The 18,987-nt window shown below is 45.7% G+C and overlaps 1 protein-coding gene across 3 annotated transcripts in view; it reads left to right on the top strand.

The window, feature by feature from the left end:
* LOC115171745 (Na(+)/H(+) exchange regulatory cofactor NHE-RF2) overlaps positions 1-8,943 on the top strand; it is a 60,420-nt gene extending 51,477 nt beyond the window's left edge. For all 3 annotated transcript variants that reach the window (XM_029728842.1, XM_029728843.1, XM_029728844.1), the window contains 3 exons: positions 4,094-4,247; positions 4,639-4,757; positions 5,705-8,943. In XM_029728842.1, the coding sequence (XP_029584702.1) occupies positions 4,094-4,247; positions 4,639-4,757; positions 5,705-5,872 (441 nt within the window). In that variant the 3' untranslated portion in view covers positions 5,873-8,943. The remainder of the gene's footprint in view (positions 1-4,093; positions 4,248-4,638; positions 4,758-5,704) is intronic.
* Positions 8,944-18,987: the final 10,044 nt, after the last annotated feature.

Genomic DNA, 18,987 nt, shown 5'->3' with positions numbered 1-18,987 from the left:
CTGCTATGAAACATGACACAACACCTGCTCCCCTAGCCCAACACAAAGGGGGCTTGTTCCTCCTCATGCACTAGGGCTGGTAGGATGAGACGATTCTCTACCAATTAGTGTGTGATGACTCCACTGAGCCTTATGTTCTGACACCAACTCTAATGGCGAGAGAGAGAGACAGAGAGAGAGAGAGAGAGAGACAGAGAGAGGGAGACAAAGAGACAGAGAGGGAGAGACAAAGAGACAGAGAGGGAGAGACAAAGAGACAGAGAGGGAGAGACAAAGAGACAGAGAGGGGGAGACAAAGAGACAGAGAGGGGGAGACAAAGAGACAGAGAGGGAGAGACGGAGAGGGAGAGAGGGAGAGACGGAGAGGGAGAGAGAGAGAGACGGAGAGGGAGAGAGAGAGGGAGAGAGTGAGAGACAGAGAGTGAGACAGAGAGAGAGAGACAAAGAGAAGGAGAGACAAAGAGACAGAGAGGGAGAGACAAAGAGGGAGAGATGGAGAGAGAGGGAGAGAGAGAGAGAGAGAGGGAGAGAGAGAGGGAGAGAGTGAGAGACAGAGTGAGAGACAGAGAGAGAGAGACAAAGAGACAGAGGGAGAGACGGAGAGGGAGAGACGGAGAGGGAGAGACGGAGAGGGAGAGAGAGAGAGAGGGAGAGAGAGAGAGAGGGAGAGACAGAGAGCGAGAGAAAGAAAGAATAGATAGAGAAGGGTTTCTGATAGTGAAGGGGTCATCACCGTAATGGTTATCACTGCTTAACTCTCACTCTCTCGCTTTCTTTCATGCTCTTTTTTTTCCCTTTTTCTCTCTTTCACACACAACACACACTCAACTTCTCTTGGTTTTACACATTTTTTCCTTTCTTTCTCTCTCTTTCCCTCCTTCTCCTAGTCTCTCCCTAGCCTTAACAGGCTCTCACTGGACTTATACATTTCCTATGTAACAGTTAGTTATGAGAGAGTAGGCGGGTATCTAGCCGTGTTGTTACAGTGTATTAGACCAGTCTGGTATCTAGCCGTGCTGTTACAGTGTATTAGACCAGTCTGGTATCTAGCCGTGTTGTTACAGTGTATTAGACCGGTCTGGTATCTAGCCGTGTTGTTACAGTGTATTAGACCAGTCTGGTATCTAGCCGTGTTGTTACAGTGTATTAGACCAGTCTGGTATCTAGCCGTGCTGTTACAGTGTATTAGACCAGTCTGGTATCTAGCCGTGTTGTTACAGTGTATTAGACCGGTCTGGTATCTAGCCGTGTTGTTACAGTGTATTAGACCAGTCTGGTATCTAGCCGTGTTGTTACAGTGTATTAGACCAGTCTGGTATCTAGCCGTGCTGTTACAGTGTATTAGACCAGTCTGGTATCTAGCCGTGTTGTTACAGTGTATTAGACCAGTCTGGTATCTAGCCGTGTTGTTACAGTGTATTAGACCGGTCTGGTATCTAGCCGTGTTGTTACAGTGTATTAGACCGGTCTGGTATCTAGCCGTGTTGTTACAGTGTATTAGACCGGTCTGGTATCTAGCCGTGTTGTTACAGTGTATTAGACCGGTCTGGTATCTAGCCGTGTTGTTACAGTGTATTAGACCAGTCTGGTATCTAGCCGTGGTGTTACAGTGTATTAGACCAGTCTGGTATCTAGCCGTGGTGTTACAGTGTATTAGACCAGTCTGGTATCTAGCCGTGTTGTTACAGTGTATTAGACCAGTCTGGTATCTAGCCGTGCTGTTACAGTGTATTAGACCAGTCTGGTATCTAGCCGTGCTGTTACAGTGTATTAGACCGGTCTGGTATCTAGCCGTGTTGTTACAGTGTATTAGACCGGTCTGGTATCTAGCCGTGTTGTTACAGTGTATTAGACCGGTCTGGTATCTAGCCGTGTTGTTACAGTGTATTAGACCGGTCTGGTATCTAGCCGTGTTGTTACAGTCTATTAGACCGGTCTGGTATCTAGCCGTGTTGTTACAGTGTATTAGACCGGTCTGGTATCTAGCCGTGTTGTTACAGTGTATTAGACCAGTCTGGTATCTAGCCGTGCTGTTACAGTGCATTAGACCAGTCTGGTATCTAGCCGTGCTGTTACAGTGCATTAGACCAGTCTGGTATCTAGCCGTGCTGTTACAGTGTATTAGACCAGTCTGGTATCTAGCCGTGCTGTTACAGTGTATTAGACCAGTCTGGTATCTAGCCGTGCTGTTACAGTGTATTAGACCAGTCTGGTATCTAGCCGTGTTGTTACAGTGTATTAGACCAGTCTGGTATCTAGCCGTGTTGTTACAGTGTATTAGACCAGTCTGGTATCTAGCCGTGTTGTTACAGTGTATTAGACCAGTCTGGTATCTAGCCGTGCTGTTACAGTGTATTAGACCAGTCTGGTATCTAGCCGTGTTGTTACAGTGTATTAGACCAGTCTGGTATCTAGCCGTGCTGTTACAGTGTATTAGACCAGTCTGGTATCTAGCCGTGCTGTTACAGTGTATTAGACCAGTCTGGTATCTAGCCGTGCTGTTACAGTGTATTAGACCAGTCTGGTATCTAGCCGTGCTGTTACAGTGTATTAGACCAGTCTGGTATCTAGCCGTGTTGTTACAGTGTATTAGACCAGTCTGGTATCTAGCCGTGCTGTTACAGTGTATTAGACCAGTCTGGTATCTAGCCGTGTTGTTACAGTGTATTAGACCAGTCTGGTATCTAGCCGTGTTGTTACAGTGTATTAGACCAGTCTGGTATCTAGCCGTGTTGTTACAGTGTATTAGACCAGTCTGGTATCTAGCCGTGCTGTTACAGTGTATTAGACCAGTCTGGTATCTAGCCGTGTTGTTACAGTGTATTAGACCAGTCTGGTATCTAGCCGTGCTGTTACAGTGTATTAGACCAGTCTGGTATCTAGCCGTGTTGTTACAGTGTATTAGACCAGTCTGTGTCACAACCGCCTCCTACTGCCCTCACTTCATAAGCAGCAGCGTTAGTGAATTTTAAAACAAAATCCCCCTCAGGACACTGATACCTGAAACCCACACTATTGGTTCAGCAGAAGCTAGGCATCAATATTTGATGGTGTACCAACGTTAAGGCAGGCAGCACCGTGCAAAGCTACAGTACTAGCTGAATAGAGTTAATGGAATATACAGGAGTCTGTGGAAAGTCACAGGGAGAAACTCTCCGACAGAAACTGATGTGTTAGTGACTGGGGTGTAGGTGTGAGGGCTTCTCACTTTTCATACACTCTCTCTCCCCTCTCTTTCTCTCCTCACACACTCCCCCCTCACTCTTTTCCAGCTGAATTCACAAGTTGCCGAACCAATAAAAGAGGGATTACTATGACCAAAGAGAGAGAAAAAAAGTGTTTGAAAAGGAAACAAATAAATGATGTTCTACTGTTAGAGCCCATTAGCTTACATGCTCGTTCCATCCCTGTTGTAATGGGGTATGGAATGTAAAGGTATTCTGTTCAGCTTGTACGTCATTGAGGAAGGAATGCAGAATATTCTCTCTCTCTATGTACCATCTTGCAAAATGTTGTGTCTGATTACTCACAGGTTTTGTCCTCACTCTTCATTGAGTCCAGTGGAAAATGATTGTTTTGGTGCATAGCACCCTCTACTGTTTGGATCAAGTAATGGTTCGCATATTCAGTTGATCCTTGTCTGAATAAATAAGTATTTTAGTTTAGGCTATACCATGGTTTTGGACAGTTGTGAATCAGGTAAAGAGAATGTTGTTGGATTGAGACTGGTGAACTGCTGCACTGGTCCAATGTGGACGTACCAGAAATCAACTGTAAGTCAACCAGTGTAAAGTCTGCACACCAGTAATGACAGACGAGCGACCAACATCACTAGTGTGCTTTTTTAGAACTTGTTTTGGATACTTAGTTGTTCCTGTCTGAACCAGCAGCAGGATCTAGAGTTTTCACTGTTTCTTTCCTACTGTATACATATTCACAACCAGACAGCCTTGAACATCTTTCAGACATTGAAACATTGAGACAGTGACGAGGCCAGATCACAGAATCCCAGACAACAGTATAGATGGAGACATCTAACATCACTCACCCATAACACCCTTTCTTCCCCTCTGCCTCCCTTCTCTCCTTTCAGGTGAATGGGGTGAACGTGGAGGGCATGCGCCATGCCGAGGTTGTGGCCTTCATAAAGACAGGAGGAGATGAGACCAGGTTGCTGGTGGTGGACCCTGACACAGACCATCACTTTAAGAAGATGGGCGTCACCCCGTTGGCCAGCCACGTCAAAGGTAGGCCTACACCCTTGTTTATCTGTAAAACAGAATATTTATTTAAAGTGTACTCTTATAAACCACGCCAAAGGCACAGTACAGCTCAGGACAAGTCTCTAGTCTAATTGTACATCTACATTGTACAGTTGCATATTGAGAAGGCGGTAATGGTGTTGATGATCCTAATCTACAGTGAAATGTTATGGTGTAGTTCATCAAAACCAGCATCAGATTACTGACCTCCAAATCTGAGCCTGTAATTCTGGGTGTTGGGTGAAGGTGCCCGTAGGGTGGATCAGTTTTGCATTTCCCCCCACTAATGGTTAAGGTTAGGATTGGGGGGAGGAAAGGGTAGAGAAGCTGATCCTAGATCTGTACATAGAGAGTAATTCTGACCCTTCTTTCCCAGACTATGACGGTCCGTCCATATCCAACGGCTCCCCCAGTCCTCAGATCAACGGCAGCTTCACCAGCCGCTCCATCCAGTCACACCACTCTGACCTGAGCAGTCCTGACAACAGCCTGCAGGTGAGACGTGTGTGTGTGTGTGTGTGTGTGTGCGGACTATATTGTAGTGTACAGTATATAACCTCTTGTTATTTCATATAACACATACAGTGTATCACATTAACACAGATATTATCAGAATTACACATCAGGGTTCTATTTCAAATCATTAAATTCAGGAAGTAAACTGAGGTCTACCAATTTTACCATTCCCACATTTGACCAATTCCAAATCATTGAGCAAATTAGAAGATTTGGAATTCCCTGAATTGACTGAATTGAAATTGAATTGGCTTCCAGTTGAAGCTCGCATCTGCTACAAGACCATGGTGCTTGCCTACGGAGCTGTTAGGGGAACGGCACCTCCGTACCTTCAGGCTCTGATCAGGCCCTACACCCAAACAAGGGCACTGCGTTCATCCACCTCTGGCCTGCTGGCCCCCCTACCTCTGCGGAAGCACAGTTCCCGCTCAGCCCAGTCAAAACTGTTCGCTGCTCTGGCACCCCAATGGTGGAACAAGCTCCCTCACGACGCCAGGACAGCGGAGTCAATCACCACCTTTCGTAGACACCTGAAACCCCACCTCTTTAAGGAATACCTGGGATAGGATAAAGCAATCCTTCTAACCCCCCCCCCAAAAAAAAATATATAGATGCACTATTGTAAGTGGTTGTTCCACTGGATATCATAAGGTGAATCCACCAATTTGTAAGTCACTCTGGATAAGAGTGTCTGCTAAATGACGTAAATGTAAAATGAATTGACCTCAACCCTGCCATGCGTGTGAATGTCAACCCACACTATAACTACCAAGTAGTCTCTGATATTAATCTGTCTGTCTGTCTGTCTGTCTGTCTGTCTGTCTGTCTGTCTGTCTGTCTGTCTGTCTGTCTGTCTGTCTGTCTGTCTGTCTGTCTGTCTGTCTGTCTGTCTGTCTGTCTGTCTGTCTGTCTGTCTGTCTGTCTAGCTGGGAGAGGACGAGGCGGGCCGTCTGATGGACCCGTTTGCTGAGATCGGCCTGCTCCTGAGTCCCACAGCGGCTGAGGCCAAAGAGAAGGCCCACGCCAAGAGAGCCAAGAAGAGAGCCCCTCAGATGGACTGGGACAAAAAACACCAGCTCTTCAGCAACTTCTGAACTTTTCTTCCACCCAATGAGAGAAGCAGAGAGACTGTCGAATTTGACATTTCTGAAAGTTACCTTCAACATCCCTACCCGTTACCGCACCACCACTACCAACCAATCCAACAGAAGAGAATACGCAGATAGAATGTTGTTCTCTGAACGTTGGCAATCCAACACCCTCCTGCTTTCAAAATGGACCGGATGGAATGATGGACATCTCATCCTTTACCCCTCCTTCAATCCTCCCTTCTTCCACCCTTCTCTATACCCCCATCCCACCCCAGAGAGAGCTTGTCTGCTGGAATGGACTGGAATAAGAGACTCAAGATTACCAGCTTCTTCTGAATCCTCCCATCATCATCGCTCTTTCCCTAAACCATCCCATGTCCCTCTTCTTCTACAACTAACTCCCACCTTCTCTGAGGACTGCTCTGGACAGAGAAGGCACTTATTTTTATATTTAGAAAGTGGAAAACCACCATAATAGGTGTTAGCCAGCCCAGCTATATGGAGTATGGGGAATATGGACTATGTGAGATGTTTGTGAACACTGTGACCTGATCTTAAACATTGGGGTTTGTTTTGACCCTGTAAGAGAAGGAACGTATGTCCAAAGATGGATGAAACTCTTCCTCCCATGATCCTCCTGTGATTTTATTGTGTGATCGATGCGCCTCAGACTTCAACGATTCGCTCACCAGGAAAAGCACAAACTGGAGGCTGAATAGCATTGCTTCTGTATCATCTCTGTTTGTATTTGTATCAAAGCATCTGTTTTCTCATAATGTCATAACATTTCCACTTTGCTCCCTATGTTGGATATGAACTGGTATTCATAGATGGTGTTAACAATGCATAGACAATCAAAAGCCTCACTCCATCCCTTACCTCCCTCTCAATATGATAGCATTTAAGATACATTGACTAAATGCATGCATACATGCACACACAAAAGCCCCCTATGATTCTCTAGCCTATAGGCCTGCTTCACTCATTCTAAGTCAGTTTAAGTGTATTTATGTCTAGTACACCAGGGGGTGCTAATAAGACACACAGCAACATGAAGCCACTACAGTACACTGCTCAGAGATGTATGAGGATTGGGACATGAAAGTACCATAGAAGGAGAAGATAGCCTGGGGATGATATCACCACTTTAAAGATGTATGAGATCTATGTAACACCTTGTAACATTTACGTAAAGCCTGCAGGTATGTGTTATTACTAGTTATGAGTATCTATCATGCTTTATTACCTGTTAGGAGCAAATATAATGCTTTATTACTTGCTATGAGCATGTATAATGCTTTATTACTTGCTATGAGCATGTATAATGCTTTATTACTTGTTATGAGCAAATATAATGCTATATTACTTGCTATGAGCATCTATAATGTTTTATTACTTGCTACAGTATGAGCATCGATAATGCTGTATTACTTGTTATGAGCAAATATAATGCTTTATTACTTGTTATGAACATCTCCATCTAAGAGCCGAACTCCTTTATATGCAAAACTATAGATAGAAATAATGTATGAAATACCAAGATGGATATTGTACGGGATTGAAAGTGAGCCCAGCGTATCAAAGAAAGCTTACATCACTCAGTGTTGATGTGATGTTGTGGTAAAGTGATGACAGACTGACATAGTGCTTGTATCAGCTACTCCAGACTGGGCTGTCTTTCCGTTTCACTTCAGAAGGGAAGGACACAGTTATTTTTGTACAACATGCCTGAATGCTGTGGATTGTGGATCGGCTGTGGTATCAGGGGCTTTGGTATGTGAGTATAGCCTGGTCGCAGATCTATTTGTGCGGTATTGCCAACTCCTATGGTCATTATCAAGAGGCGTCACACAACAATAGCCATAGGAGTTGGTAAGGCAGCACAAACCGATCTCGGACCAGGCTACTCTGAGCTATGGGGCTAGGGGCTCTGATCAGTGGGCCTGCCCAGTGGGGTCTGTGGTGGTGGGGCAGTGGGGTGTGTGGGAGAGGCCTATCCTGGAGGTCAGACTCAGAGATGCTCTAATGAATGAGACCAGGGGAGCCACAGGACTTACAGGAGATTAGTCCTAGCATAGGATAGCATGGGGACAGCTGTCCTGCACACAGACACACACCAGACCAAACCACTGTCACGCCTCATAGGGAGGTGAAGATCAAGTTTTTCTTACTGCGTGTGTGTCATCCACTGTTACGGATAGTAATCTCAGGTCCCCCCGGTCGTTCATATTGTGGTAGGATCTACACAAAGAGAACACTCCCCAGACCAAACCACTGCTACATCTCATACGGGGGTGAAGGGAGATAGAAGGGAAAGTTTGTCTCTGTGTCATCCATTGTTACTATTCACCCAGGGTCCGTAGAGTGCCGATCTAGGATCAGTTTTGCCTTTTAGATCATAACTAATAAGATTATTTGGACAGGAGTGACCTGATACTAGTTCAGCACTCCTACTCTGAGATGCTTTCTGAATACGGGCCCAGGTCCCCCCTGGAGGTTCATATTGTGGTAGGATCTGAAATGCGGGTTCCTGGTTGGGCTAGGTCTGAGGTACAGGCCAGGGTCAGCTGTGCTATGCGGCGCCGACTCCACACTTAGGACGGAGAGAAATGTTTGATCTGTTTTCATATATTGCACAATTTATTTTTTGTTAATACGCATATTGTCATTACTATTACTCATAATAGTACAGAAAAAAAGTGTTTTTATTTCTCTGGTTTCCATTTGTGATCTAGCACCAATGTGTTTGCATAAGGGTTTTTACTATTGGTCCATATGATAAGCTGACGGTTAAACCCTGAGCAGAATGGTATATGACCCATGTATATTTACATTTTAGTCATTTGGCAGACGCTCTTATCGAAAGCGACTTAAGGAGCAATTAGGGGTTAAGTGCCTTGCTCAAAAGTTTGTTGACAGATTTTTCACCTAGTCGGTTTGGAGATTCAAACCAGCGACCTATCGGTTACTGGCCCAATGCTCTTAACCACTAGGCTACCTGCCTCCCTACAGTATATATATGGCAGGTTGTATTTTTTCAATAAAGTGTGACAATCTCCTTCTGGACAATATGACATCATCTCAGTGTCATCCCTTCTTCTTCTGTAAGTCTGTTGTCTCTGATACTAGTGGGGGGGGGTTTATCTGTTCAATGAGCTAATCTTCCCACAGCTGTGATCCAGGAGTTCTCAGAGTAACTCCTCTTCTCTCTCCGTTTGTCTCTCTCAATCTTCCCCCTTCTATCTATCTCCCTCCCTAATGTCCCGGTCCTCCTTCATGTTCTCTCTCTCTCTCTCTGTCCCCCTCGATCCCTAAGGATTATGTCAGTGTTGGCATACAGTTTCACTCTGTTTCCAGAATTCTCTTGTGCCTCCAGCTGCCGTGATTACTCAGGCCCGTTAGAGGTCACGCAGAGGTCCAGAGTGTGTGTTTAGGAGGAGTTTGTGTGTGTGTGTGTGTGTGTGTCTCTGTCTGTCTGTCTGTCTGTCTGTCTGTCTGTCTGTCTGTCTGTCTGTCTGTCTGTCTGTCTGTCTGTCTGTCTGTCTGTCTGCGTGTGTTCAGTCAAGTGTGAAAGAGTCTCATTATAGAATGTGTGTCCTTTACTGTCTACTACGGTGCTTCAGCAGTCTGGCATTCAGAGCTTCCCAGCCTGTTTGTACTAGACTCAGCAGTCTGGCATTCAGAGCTTCCCAGCCTGTTTGTACTAGACTCAGCAGTCTGGCATTCAGAGCTTCCCAGCCTGTTTGTACTAGACTCAGCAGCCTGGCATTCAGAGCTTCCCAGTCTGTTTGTACTAGACTCAGCAGCCTGGCATTCAGAGCTTCCCAGCCTGTTTGTACTAGACTCAGCAGTCTGGCATTCAGAGCTTCCCAGCCTGTTTGTACTAGACTCAGCAGCCTGGCATTCAGAGCTTCCCAGCCTGTTTGTACTAGACTCAGCAGCCTGGCATTCAGAGCTTCCCAGCCTGTTTGTACTAGACTCAGTAGACTGGCATTCAGAGCTTCCCAGCCTGTTTGTACTAGACTCAGCAGCCTGGCATTCAGAGCTTCCCAGCCTGTTTGTACTAGACTCAGCAGCCTGGCATTCAGAGCTTCCCAGCCTGTTTGTACTAGACTCAGCAGCCTGGTATTCAGAGCTTCCCAGCCTGTTTGTACTAGACTCAGCAGACTGGCATTCAGAGCTTCTCAGCCTGTTTGTACTAGACTCAGCAGACTGGCATTCAGAGCTTCCCAGCCTGTTTGTACTAGACTCAGCAGACTGGTATTCAGAGCTTCCCAGCCTGTTTGTACTAGACTCAGCAGCCTGGCATTCAGAGCTTCCCAGCCTGTTTGTACTAGACTCAGCAGTCTGGCATTCAGAGCTTCCCAGCCTGTTTGTACTAGACTCAGCAGCCTGGCATTCAGAGCTTCCCAGCCTGTTTGTACTAGACTCAGCAGACTGGCATTCAGAGCTTCTCAGCCTGTTTGTACTAGACTCAGCAGCCTGGCATTCAGAGCTTCCCAGCCTGTTTGTACTAGACTCAGCAGACTGGCATTCAGAGCTTCCCAGCCTGTTTGTACTAGACTCAGCAGAGACACTCTTACTGACTGGTGCCTAGTGTCTGTGTATCCTCCTACGCTTTCCCAGAAAGCCAGTCATGCATAGGTCAGAGGTCTGCGACTGGTCAAGTTAACGGTCAGACAGTGAGAACACAGTGATGACATGGTTACATGGGTCGTATTCATTAGGGCACACAGTAGCAGAATGTTTTGAAACTGAAAACAAAAAGGAGCATTTCTAATTGAGCAAGTCTCTCCCTGTTGAGGCCGTTTTCCTTGTATTTGTCATTTAGCAGACACGCTTATCCAGAGCGACTTACAGAAGCAATTAGAGTTACGTGCCTTGCTGAATGGCACATCAACAGATTATTCACCTAGTCATCTCAGGGATTCGAACCAGCAACCTTTTGGTTAATTGCCCAGCGCGCTTAACCGCTAGGCTACCTGCTGCCCCTCCACTTGGTTCCTAGTGAATACAGCCCTGTTGTGGGAGCACAGTGATGACATGTACACATACCTATTGTCATTGTTGAGGCTGTGTCTGAAATGGATGTGGAGGTGGTGAGGTCTTTCCAGAGTCAGGTCAACAAATAGACAAGACGTGGGCTGTGTCTAAGAGATTACTAAGATGTTATGTTGACTTTGTAAATCCTAACCTCAACAAATAGGCAGCATGTTCAAAACATCCCTATATCAGCAGAACCATCGGAGTTACAGACATTGAAACCCCCAGAAACCACTAAAAAGACATTCTCTGGCCACATACAGTTAGGCTTATCTACATTTACCTCAGCTGTTCACTAATAACTGTAAAAAAAAAACTGTACACTAACTGTAAAAAAACAACAACTGTACAGTAACACTCAGAAAGACAACAATACGCATTCAGTCAGCTAGGTGGAGCAACGGCAACAGTGCAAACTAGGCTGTGTGTGTGTGTGTGTGTGTGTGTGTGTGTGTGTGTGTGTGTGTGTGTGTGTGTGTGTGTGTGTGTGTGTGTGTGTGTAGCCCGGTACATCCAGTGCCATACCTGGTCTTTGTGGTAATGCGATGCCACACGAGGACGCATTAAACCCCCCAGAGGCGCTGGTGGAGACCGACTACGTTCTAGATGTGAAGCCAGGCAACATCAAAGGATGGACAAGTTCAAAGCAGGCAGCAATTTATCAGAGCAGTAAAAACGGATAAAGGATCCACAGGTGATCATTTCTATTCAGTCTGTCCCTGTCTATGCAGGCATGTTTAAACTCTCATTGTTGTTGGGTTTTGATGGGTGATTGCTCTCTCTTTCCCTATGTGTCTGTCTTTTTTCTTTCTCTCTCTGCCTCTCTCCCGTCTTGCTCACTCTTTGCCTCTCTCTCTCTCCCCCATTCCTCCATCCATCCCTCCCTTCCTCTCCTGCCCTGCCCAGGTTGGAGTAGTAGGGCCCCAGTAGTGCCAGTAGGGAAGCTGTGCCCAAGAGGAGAAACCGGAGCCGAGCCACGGAAGCACACGGGTAGAGGAGGGGGAGAGTAAGGGGGGAAGAGGAGGCGGGAGTCTCCGTAGCCATGGTGACTGTGTGTTTTTGTTAGCGGTGCGTGAGTCAGCCGAGCGATGAGTCACAGTCAGGAGGAAACACACATGGAGGCACTACAGACACACAGACACACTCACATGCACTCCCACTCACTGTGGAGCCAAATAAGGACAACTACACTAACATGCACACAGAGAGAGTAGAAAGAGAGAGGAGAGGAGAGAAGGAGAAAGGAGCATGAATGAAGAGAAGGAGAGGGAATAAGTAAGTCTGACTATGAAAAAGAAAGAGAGAGAAGCACTGAACGATTAAAAATAGAGAGACATGCAGAGAGAAATACAAAAGAAGGGAGTAGAGAGAAGAGAGAGTGGAACCACAAGCAGACAAATGTGGATGGAGGGAGGGGAGGAGAGAGGGAGAGGTTGGAAGAGGGCACGGGCACATACCTCTTCCCAGGGGCACACTTTATGAGGGATTCAGGGCGGAAATGAACACACCCTGTTAGTGCACACCTTGGCTTAGCTGACTAATCCTACAGTTACAGACTTAAGGCAGTGATTCCCAACTCCAGTCCTCCAGTACCCCCAACAGTACACATTTATTTGTAGCCTCAGACAAGCACACCTGATCCATCTTGTCAACTTATCATCAAGCCCTCAACGAGTTGAATCAGGTGAGTTTGTCTGAGGCTACAACAAAAATGTGTACTGTTGGGGATACTGGAGGACTGGAGTTGGGAAACGCTGCCTCTAGGGATTGTCCTATATGCCTACACATATACAGTTCCCTCCTGAATTATTGGCACCCTAGGTAAATATGAACAAGAAAGGCTGTGAAGAAATGTCACTGTTGTTTGTCAGCTTGATCTCACACTCAAAATATAATATGCATCTAACCTTTAATTGAGTTGAAATTGTTTAAAGAAAAAAAATCATCAAGAAAAAAATACTTCATTCAAAAACATGCGTGTCACAATTACTGCCACCCTAGAAATTCTTATGAACAAAATCTAATTGATGTATATTCCGATTAAGATTTTACTTTTTACAGTTTATCTGATTCTATGGGAACTCTTAAGTGACATTTACGTTTTCAAATAAAATAATGATTTTTTAAAACTAAATTAAAGGTTTAATGCAAATTATATTTTGAGTTTAAGATCAACCTGATAAACAACAATTACATGTATTTTTTCACAGCCTTTTTTGTTCATATTTACCTATCCTAATCTATATAATAGAGTGGTGTCTGCTTTTAGTCCTACACCTACACACCAAGAGATGAACACCGTCATCTATATAAAAGACAGGTTTCTGCTTTTATCCTATAGACCCATCAAACTCAACTCTGGACCTCCAAGGCAGTTCCACTCCTTAGTTTCATCGTTCCCCTCTAATCAGGGACTGATTTAGACCTGGGACACCAGTCACACTAATCAGGGACTGATTTAGACCTGGGACACCAGTCACACTAATCAGGGACTGATTTAGACCCGGGACACCAGTCACACTAATCAGGGACTGATTTAGACCCGGGACACCAGTCACACTAATCAGGGACTGATTTAGACCCGGGACACCAGTCACACTAATCAGGGACTGATTTAGACCCGGGACACCAGGTGTGTGCAATGAATTATCAGGTAGAACAGAAAACCAGACGGCTCCAGACCTCATAGTTAAGAGTTGAATGCCCCTGCTGTATAGACAGTGCTTCATCATATAGACAGTCCTACGCCTACACACCTATACAGAGATGTACACCATAATCTATGTAATAGATCTTTTAAACATTCTACTCTATGAAGGGCTGTGTGGTAAGAGTGGTAGAGTTAAAGAGAGGCATTAGACACTGTCATTTTTATATCCTTCGTTCTTTTTGGATGTGTTTCTTTTCCCACGGCGTGTTGTTTGAGCAGAGGAGCCTGGAGCGTGCGCACACACACACACACACACACAGACACACACACACACACACACACACACACACATAAACATCATCATCTCTTGTGTTTATTCGGAAGGGCTTGTGTAGGCTGAGGTTTATACATAGGGCCTATGGAGAGCAGAGCTGGCCTGGCGAGACAGAGTTTAATGTGTGTTTTGGCTGCTGTACCTCAGGAAGAGTGGCTCAGTACATACATCTCAGGGGGAAAGAGAGTGTTTCACACGTCTATGAGAGAGAGTGGAGATTGTGATGGAGGCCACACGGTACTACCATTTAATTCATTTCATTTATTATACACACACACGGTACATTAGACCCTAGGCTTGGGAAGTATACCGTATATACCGTATACAGGGGTATTCTGAAATACAAACAGTATGATTTTTAAATACTGTACAAAAAAATATTGAGATTTTTTATCTTCACAGAAATGTAATTGAGCCAGTCACATGGTATGTTTGTTTACAAAGAGCACATGGAGCAAACTGACTGATGATCCACTGTTCAGCAGCAGAAAGTTGATCAAGTTACACTTGAAATTCTCTTGTAATGTTTGCCAGCTAACTACAGTGCCTTCAGAAAGTATTCACTCCTCTTAACCTTTACCACATTGTGTTGTGTTACAGCCTGAATTTAAAATAGATTCAATTGAGATATTTTGTCACTGGCCTACACACAGTACCCCATAATGTCAAAGTGGAATTATGTTTTTTACAAATTATTTAAAAATGAAAAGCTGAAATGCCTAAATAAGTTCAGGAATAAGAATGTGCTTAACAAGTCACATAAGTTGCACGGACTCTGTGTTCAATAATAGTGTTTAACATCTCTGTACCCCACACATACAATTATATGTAAGGTGCCTCAGTCCAGCAGTGAATTTCAAACACATATTCCACAACCACAAAGACCAGGGAGGTTTTCCAATGCCTCGTTAAAAAGTGCACCTACTGGTAGATGGGTAAAACACAACAAGTTATTAATTACACTTTGGATGGTGTAGCAATACACCCAGTCACTACAAAGATGCAGGCAGATACAGAAAGAAAAGAAGGAAACCTGTAAAAAATAAAAATATTCCAAAACATGCATTGGAATAAGGCACTAAAGTAAAACTGAAAAAAATGTGGCAAAGAAATGAACATTAAGTCCCCCTTTGTTTTTACACTGCTGCTACTAGCTGTTTATTATCTATGCATAGTCACCCGTGTGTGTGGCACGCTCGTGTGTGTGTGATAGAGAGACCTTGCAAGAGCTATTTGATTGATGAACAAGAGGAAGTCACTGGGCTTGTGTCATTACAGATGACCTCAGACAGTTGAATGGAGGAACAGAACACAGACTTCCCCCCCCACCTCAACAGTTTACTCACACCCACACAGTTTTACAATTAACTCAGTCACTTCACTAGGATACCACTGCAATACATTCAACACAACACATTTCATTTCCTTCCTTTTCATCACCGTCACTGCTGTTTCACCACGGCTTGCAACACTACAGTTGTGGGTTGGATTCTCGTAGGGTCATGGATATGGTTTCCACAAATAATAAAATACAGACGAACTTTATATAAAGTCTTCAGCTAAATGACCATATCATCACCATCACTATCATGCTCATCATTATAGATGTCATCATCATCATCATCGTTATCGTCATTATCATCATCATTATCACCCTCTCTTCCCAGTGTGTTGTTCAGCTCTGCTGGAGTAGTCGACATAGAAATAGAATAACTAGACTAGACAGAGAATAGTTTCTCTAATCATTCACAACATGACCGCATCTCTGGAACATCCACACCACAGTGTCTCTATTAGTGAGCTGAGATTAGTCTGTGCAGTGTTCATAACATGCAGTGTGTGTGTGTGTGTGTCTCGGGACTGGGTGGAGAAGCCCTTATCAGAGGGACAGGAGTCAATATCATTTAATTACAGATATTAAGTAACTAAGTAGAGAAGGAGACAGAGAGGGTGAGGGATAAATGAGAGAGGAGAGGGGGAGCAGGATAGAGAGAGAAAGAGAAATATAAAAAAGGGAAGGAGAAAGAGGGAGGAAGGACAGAGAGAGGAGAGAGGGGGAGGCAGAGAGAGGAGAGGGAGAAGGAGGAGAGAGGAGAGGGGGAGGGGGAGGCAGAGAGAGGAGGGAGAAGAAGGAGAGGGTAGAGGGGGAGGCAGAGAGAGGAGAGGGGGAAGAAGGAGAGAGGAGAGGGAGAGGGGGGGGGCAGAGAGAGGAGGGAGAAGGAGAGAGGAGAGGGGGAGTCAGAGAGAGGAGAGGGGGAAGGAGGATGGAGGGGTAGAGACAAAAGGAGAGAGGGCAGAAGGATTGAGAGAGGGAGAGAAAAGGGGGATGAGGGAGAGAAATGGGGGATGAGGGAGAGAAAGGGGGATGAGGGAGAGAAAAGGGGAGATGAGGGAGAGAAACGGGGGGATGAGGGAGAGAAAGGGGGATGAGGGAGAGAAAAGGGGAGATGAGGGAGAGAAACGGGGGGATGAGGGAGAGAAAGGGGGATGAGGGAGAGAAAAGGGGGATGAGGGAGAGAAACGGGGGGATAAGGGAGAGAAAAGGGGGATGAGGGAGAGAAAAGGGGAGATGAGGGAGAGAAAAGGGGAGATGAGGGAGAGTAAAGAGGGGATGAAGGAGAGAAAGGTGGTTATGGCAGGATATATTTAGCCAGTGAAGGGGTAGAGGGCGGTCTCTTCTCAAGGGGTTTTCCAGGGTATATTTAGGCTAGGCCTCCACTAAAAGAGAAAGAAAAGGAATGATGTGCTTACAGTACAGAAGGACCACCAGTCTGATGTAACACTGTGCAATAAGGGACACACACGCCCCACTTTTCATCAGGGACACATGCTTCTGCTAACAAGTTAACAACACAAGACAGATTTTAGACTGCCAAATACCACAAGGCAACTGTGGACCCCATTTTATTTCAATATAAAAACTCCTTGAGACTTTTCAACACATCCACCGACACTCAACTCCCAGACACCACAAACGGAGTGGACAGGGGGTACCGTCAGGAGCCAGTCTACAAGTCTGTTTTCCCCACACAAATGTAGCTAACGTGGTGAAAATTAAAGAGAGTAAGACAGACACAGCTGAAAAGTGATGCTAATAATAATGAGGCCAAAACTGTGCGGTCTCAGTAGCATTAACGATAATAGCATGCGTACTGGCCGGGGAGCGGTGAGTGGAGAGCGAGCGCCGAGCCGCAGTGACGTCATTGTGGTTCCACAGCACTTCCTGTCTCTGCTCTGCTGCAATGTTTGTGTGTCTTGTCTCCATGGCGACTGCCAACACATAAATACCAGAGAGAGAGAAGAGAAGAAGAGGGAGAGAGAGAGAGAGAGGGGGAGAGAGAAAGGAGAAAGAGGGGGAAAGAGGTAAAGAAAGAAAGTGTGAGCGAAAGAGGGCGAGGGAGAGAGAAAGAAAGAGGGTGAAGGGACAGAAAGAAAGTGAGTGAAAGAAACGAAAGGAGAGAGAAAATGAGGACAAACTCATTACCCACCAAAGTCAAGTGGACCCAATCTGGCCCTCAATAACTGGCTAACTGGACCCAATCTGGCCCTCAGTGACTGGCTAACTGGACCCAATCTGGGCCTCAGTGACTGGCTAACTGGACCCAATCTGGGCCTCAGTGACTGGCTAACTGGACCCAATCTGGGCCTCAGTGACTGGCTAACTGGACCCAATCTGGCCCTCAGTGACTGGCTAACTGGACCCAATCTGGGCCTCAGTGACTGGCTAACTGGACCCAATCTGGGCCTCAGTGACTGGCTGAGGGAGGCATGATGGTCCTGACTTTACTACCCTGCACTGAGCCTGGACAGCATTCTGGTGACGTGGTACCAGGAGAACAGAGGCTGTGACCCCAAGTGCCCAGGTCTGGGTCTGTTCTGGCTCTGGTCTGGGTCTGGTTTGGGTCTGGTCTGGGTCTATACAGTCCCTTCGGAAAGTATTCAGACCCCTTGACTTTTTCCACATTTTGTTACATTACAACCTTATTCTAAAAAAAATCCTCATCAATCTACACACAATACCCCATAATGACAAAGCAAAAACAGTTTTTTTGAAATTTGTGCCAATTTATTAAGAATAAAAAACTGAAATATCACATTTACATAAATATTCAGACCCTTTACTCTGTACTTTTTGAAACACCTTTCGCAGCGATAACAGCCTCGAGTCTTCCTGGGTATGACACTACAAGCTTGGCACATTTGTATATGGGGAGTTTCTCCCATTCTTCTCTGCAGATCCTCTCAAGCTCTGTCAGGTTGGATGGGGAGCATTGCTGCACAGCTATTTTCAGGTCTCTCCAGAGATATTCAATCTGATTCAAGTCTGGGCTCTGGCTGGGCCACTCAAGGATATTCAGAGACTTGTCTAAAGGCCACTGCTGCATTGTCTTGGCTGTGTGCTTAGGGTTGTTGTCCTGATGGAAGGTGAAACTTCGCCCCCAGTCTGAGGTCCTGAGCGCTCTGCAGCAGGTTTTCGTCAAGGATCTTTCTGTACTTTGCTCCGTTCGTCTTTGCCTCGATCCTGACTAGTCTCCCAGTCCCTGCCGCTGAAAAACATCCCTACACAATGATGCTGCTACCACCATGCTTCACCGTAGGGATGGTGCCAAGTTTCCTCCAGACGTGAAGCTTGGCATCCAGGCAAAGAGTTCAATATTGGTTTCATCAGACCAGTGAATCTTGTTTCCCATGGTCTGAGAGTCTATAGGTGCCTTTTGTCAAACTCCAAGCAGGCTGTCATGTGTCTTTTACTGAGGAGTGGCTTCCGTCTGGCCACTCTACCATAAAGGCCTGATTGGTGGAGTGCTGCAGAGATGGTTGTCCTTCTGGAAGGTTCTCCCATCTCCACAGAGGAACTCTAGAGCTCTGTTAGAGTGACCAAGGCCCTTCTCCCCCCAATTACTCAGTTCGGACAGGCGGCCAGCTCTAGGAAGAGTCTTGGTTGTTCCAAACTTCTTCCATTTAAGAATGATGGAGGCCACTGTGTTCTCGGGGACCTTCAATGCTGTAAACATTTTTTGGTACCCTTCCCCAGATCTGTGCCTCGACACAATCCTGTCTCTGAGCTCTATGGACAATTCCTTCAACCTC

This window comes from Salmo trutta, chromosome 32, assembly GCF_901001165.1.
Source record: "Salmo trutta chromosome 32, fSalTru1.1, whole genome shotgun sequence".
In the NCBI taxonomy this organism is placed as follows: domain Eukaryota; kingdom Metazoa; phylum Chordata; class Actinopteri; order Salmoniformes; family Salmonidae; genus Salmo; species Salmo trutta.
This window is presented reverse-complemented; position numbering and strand designations above follow the sequence as displayed.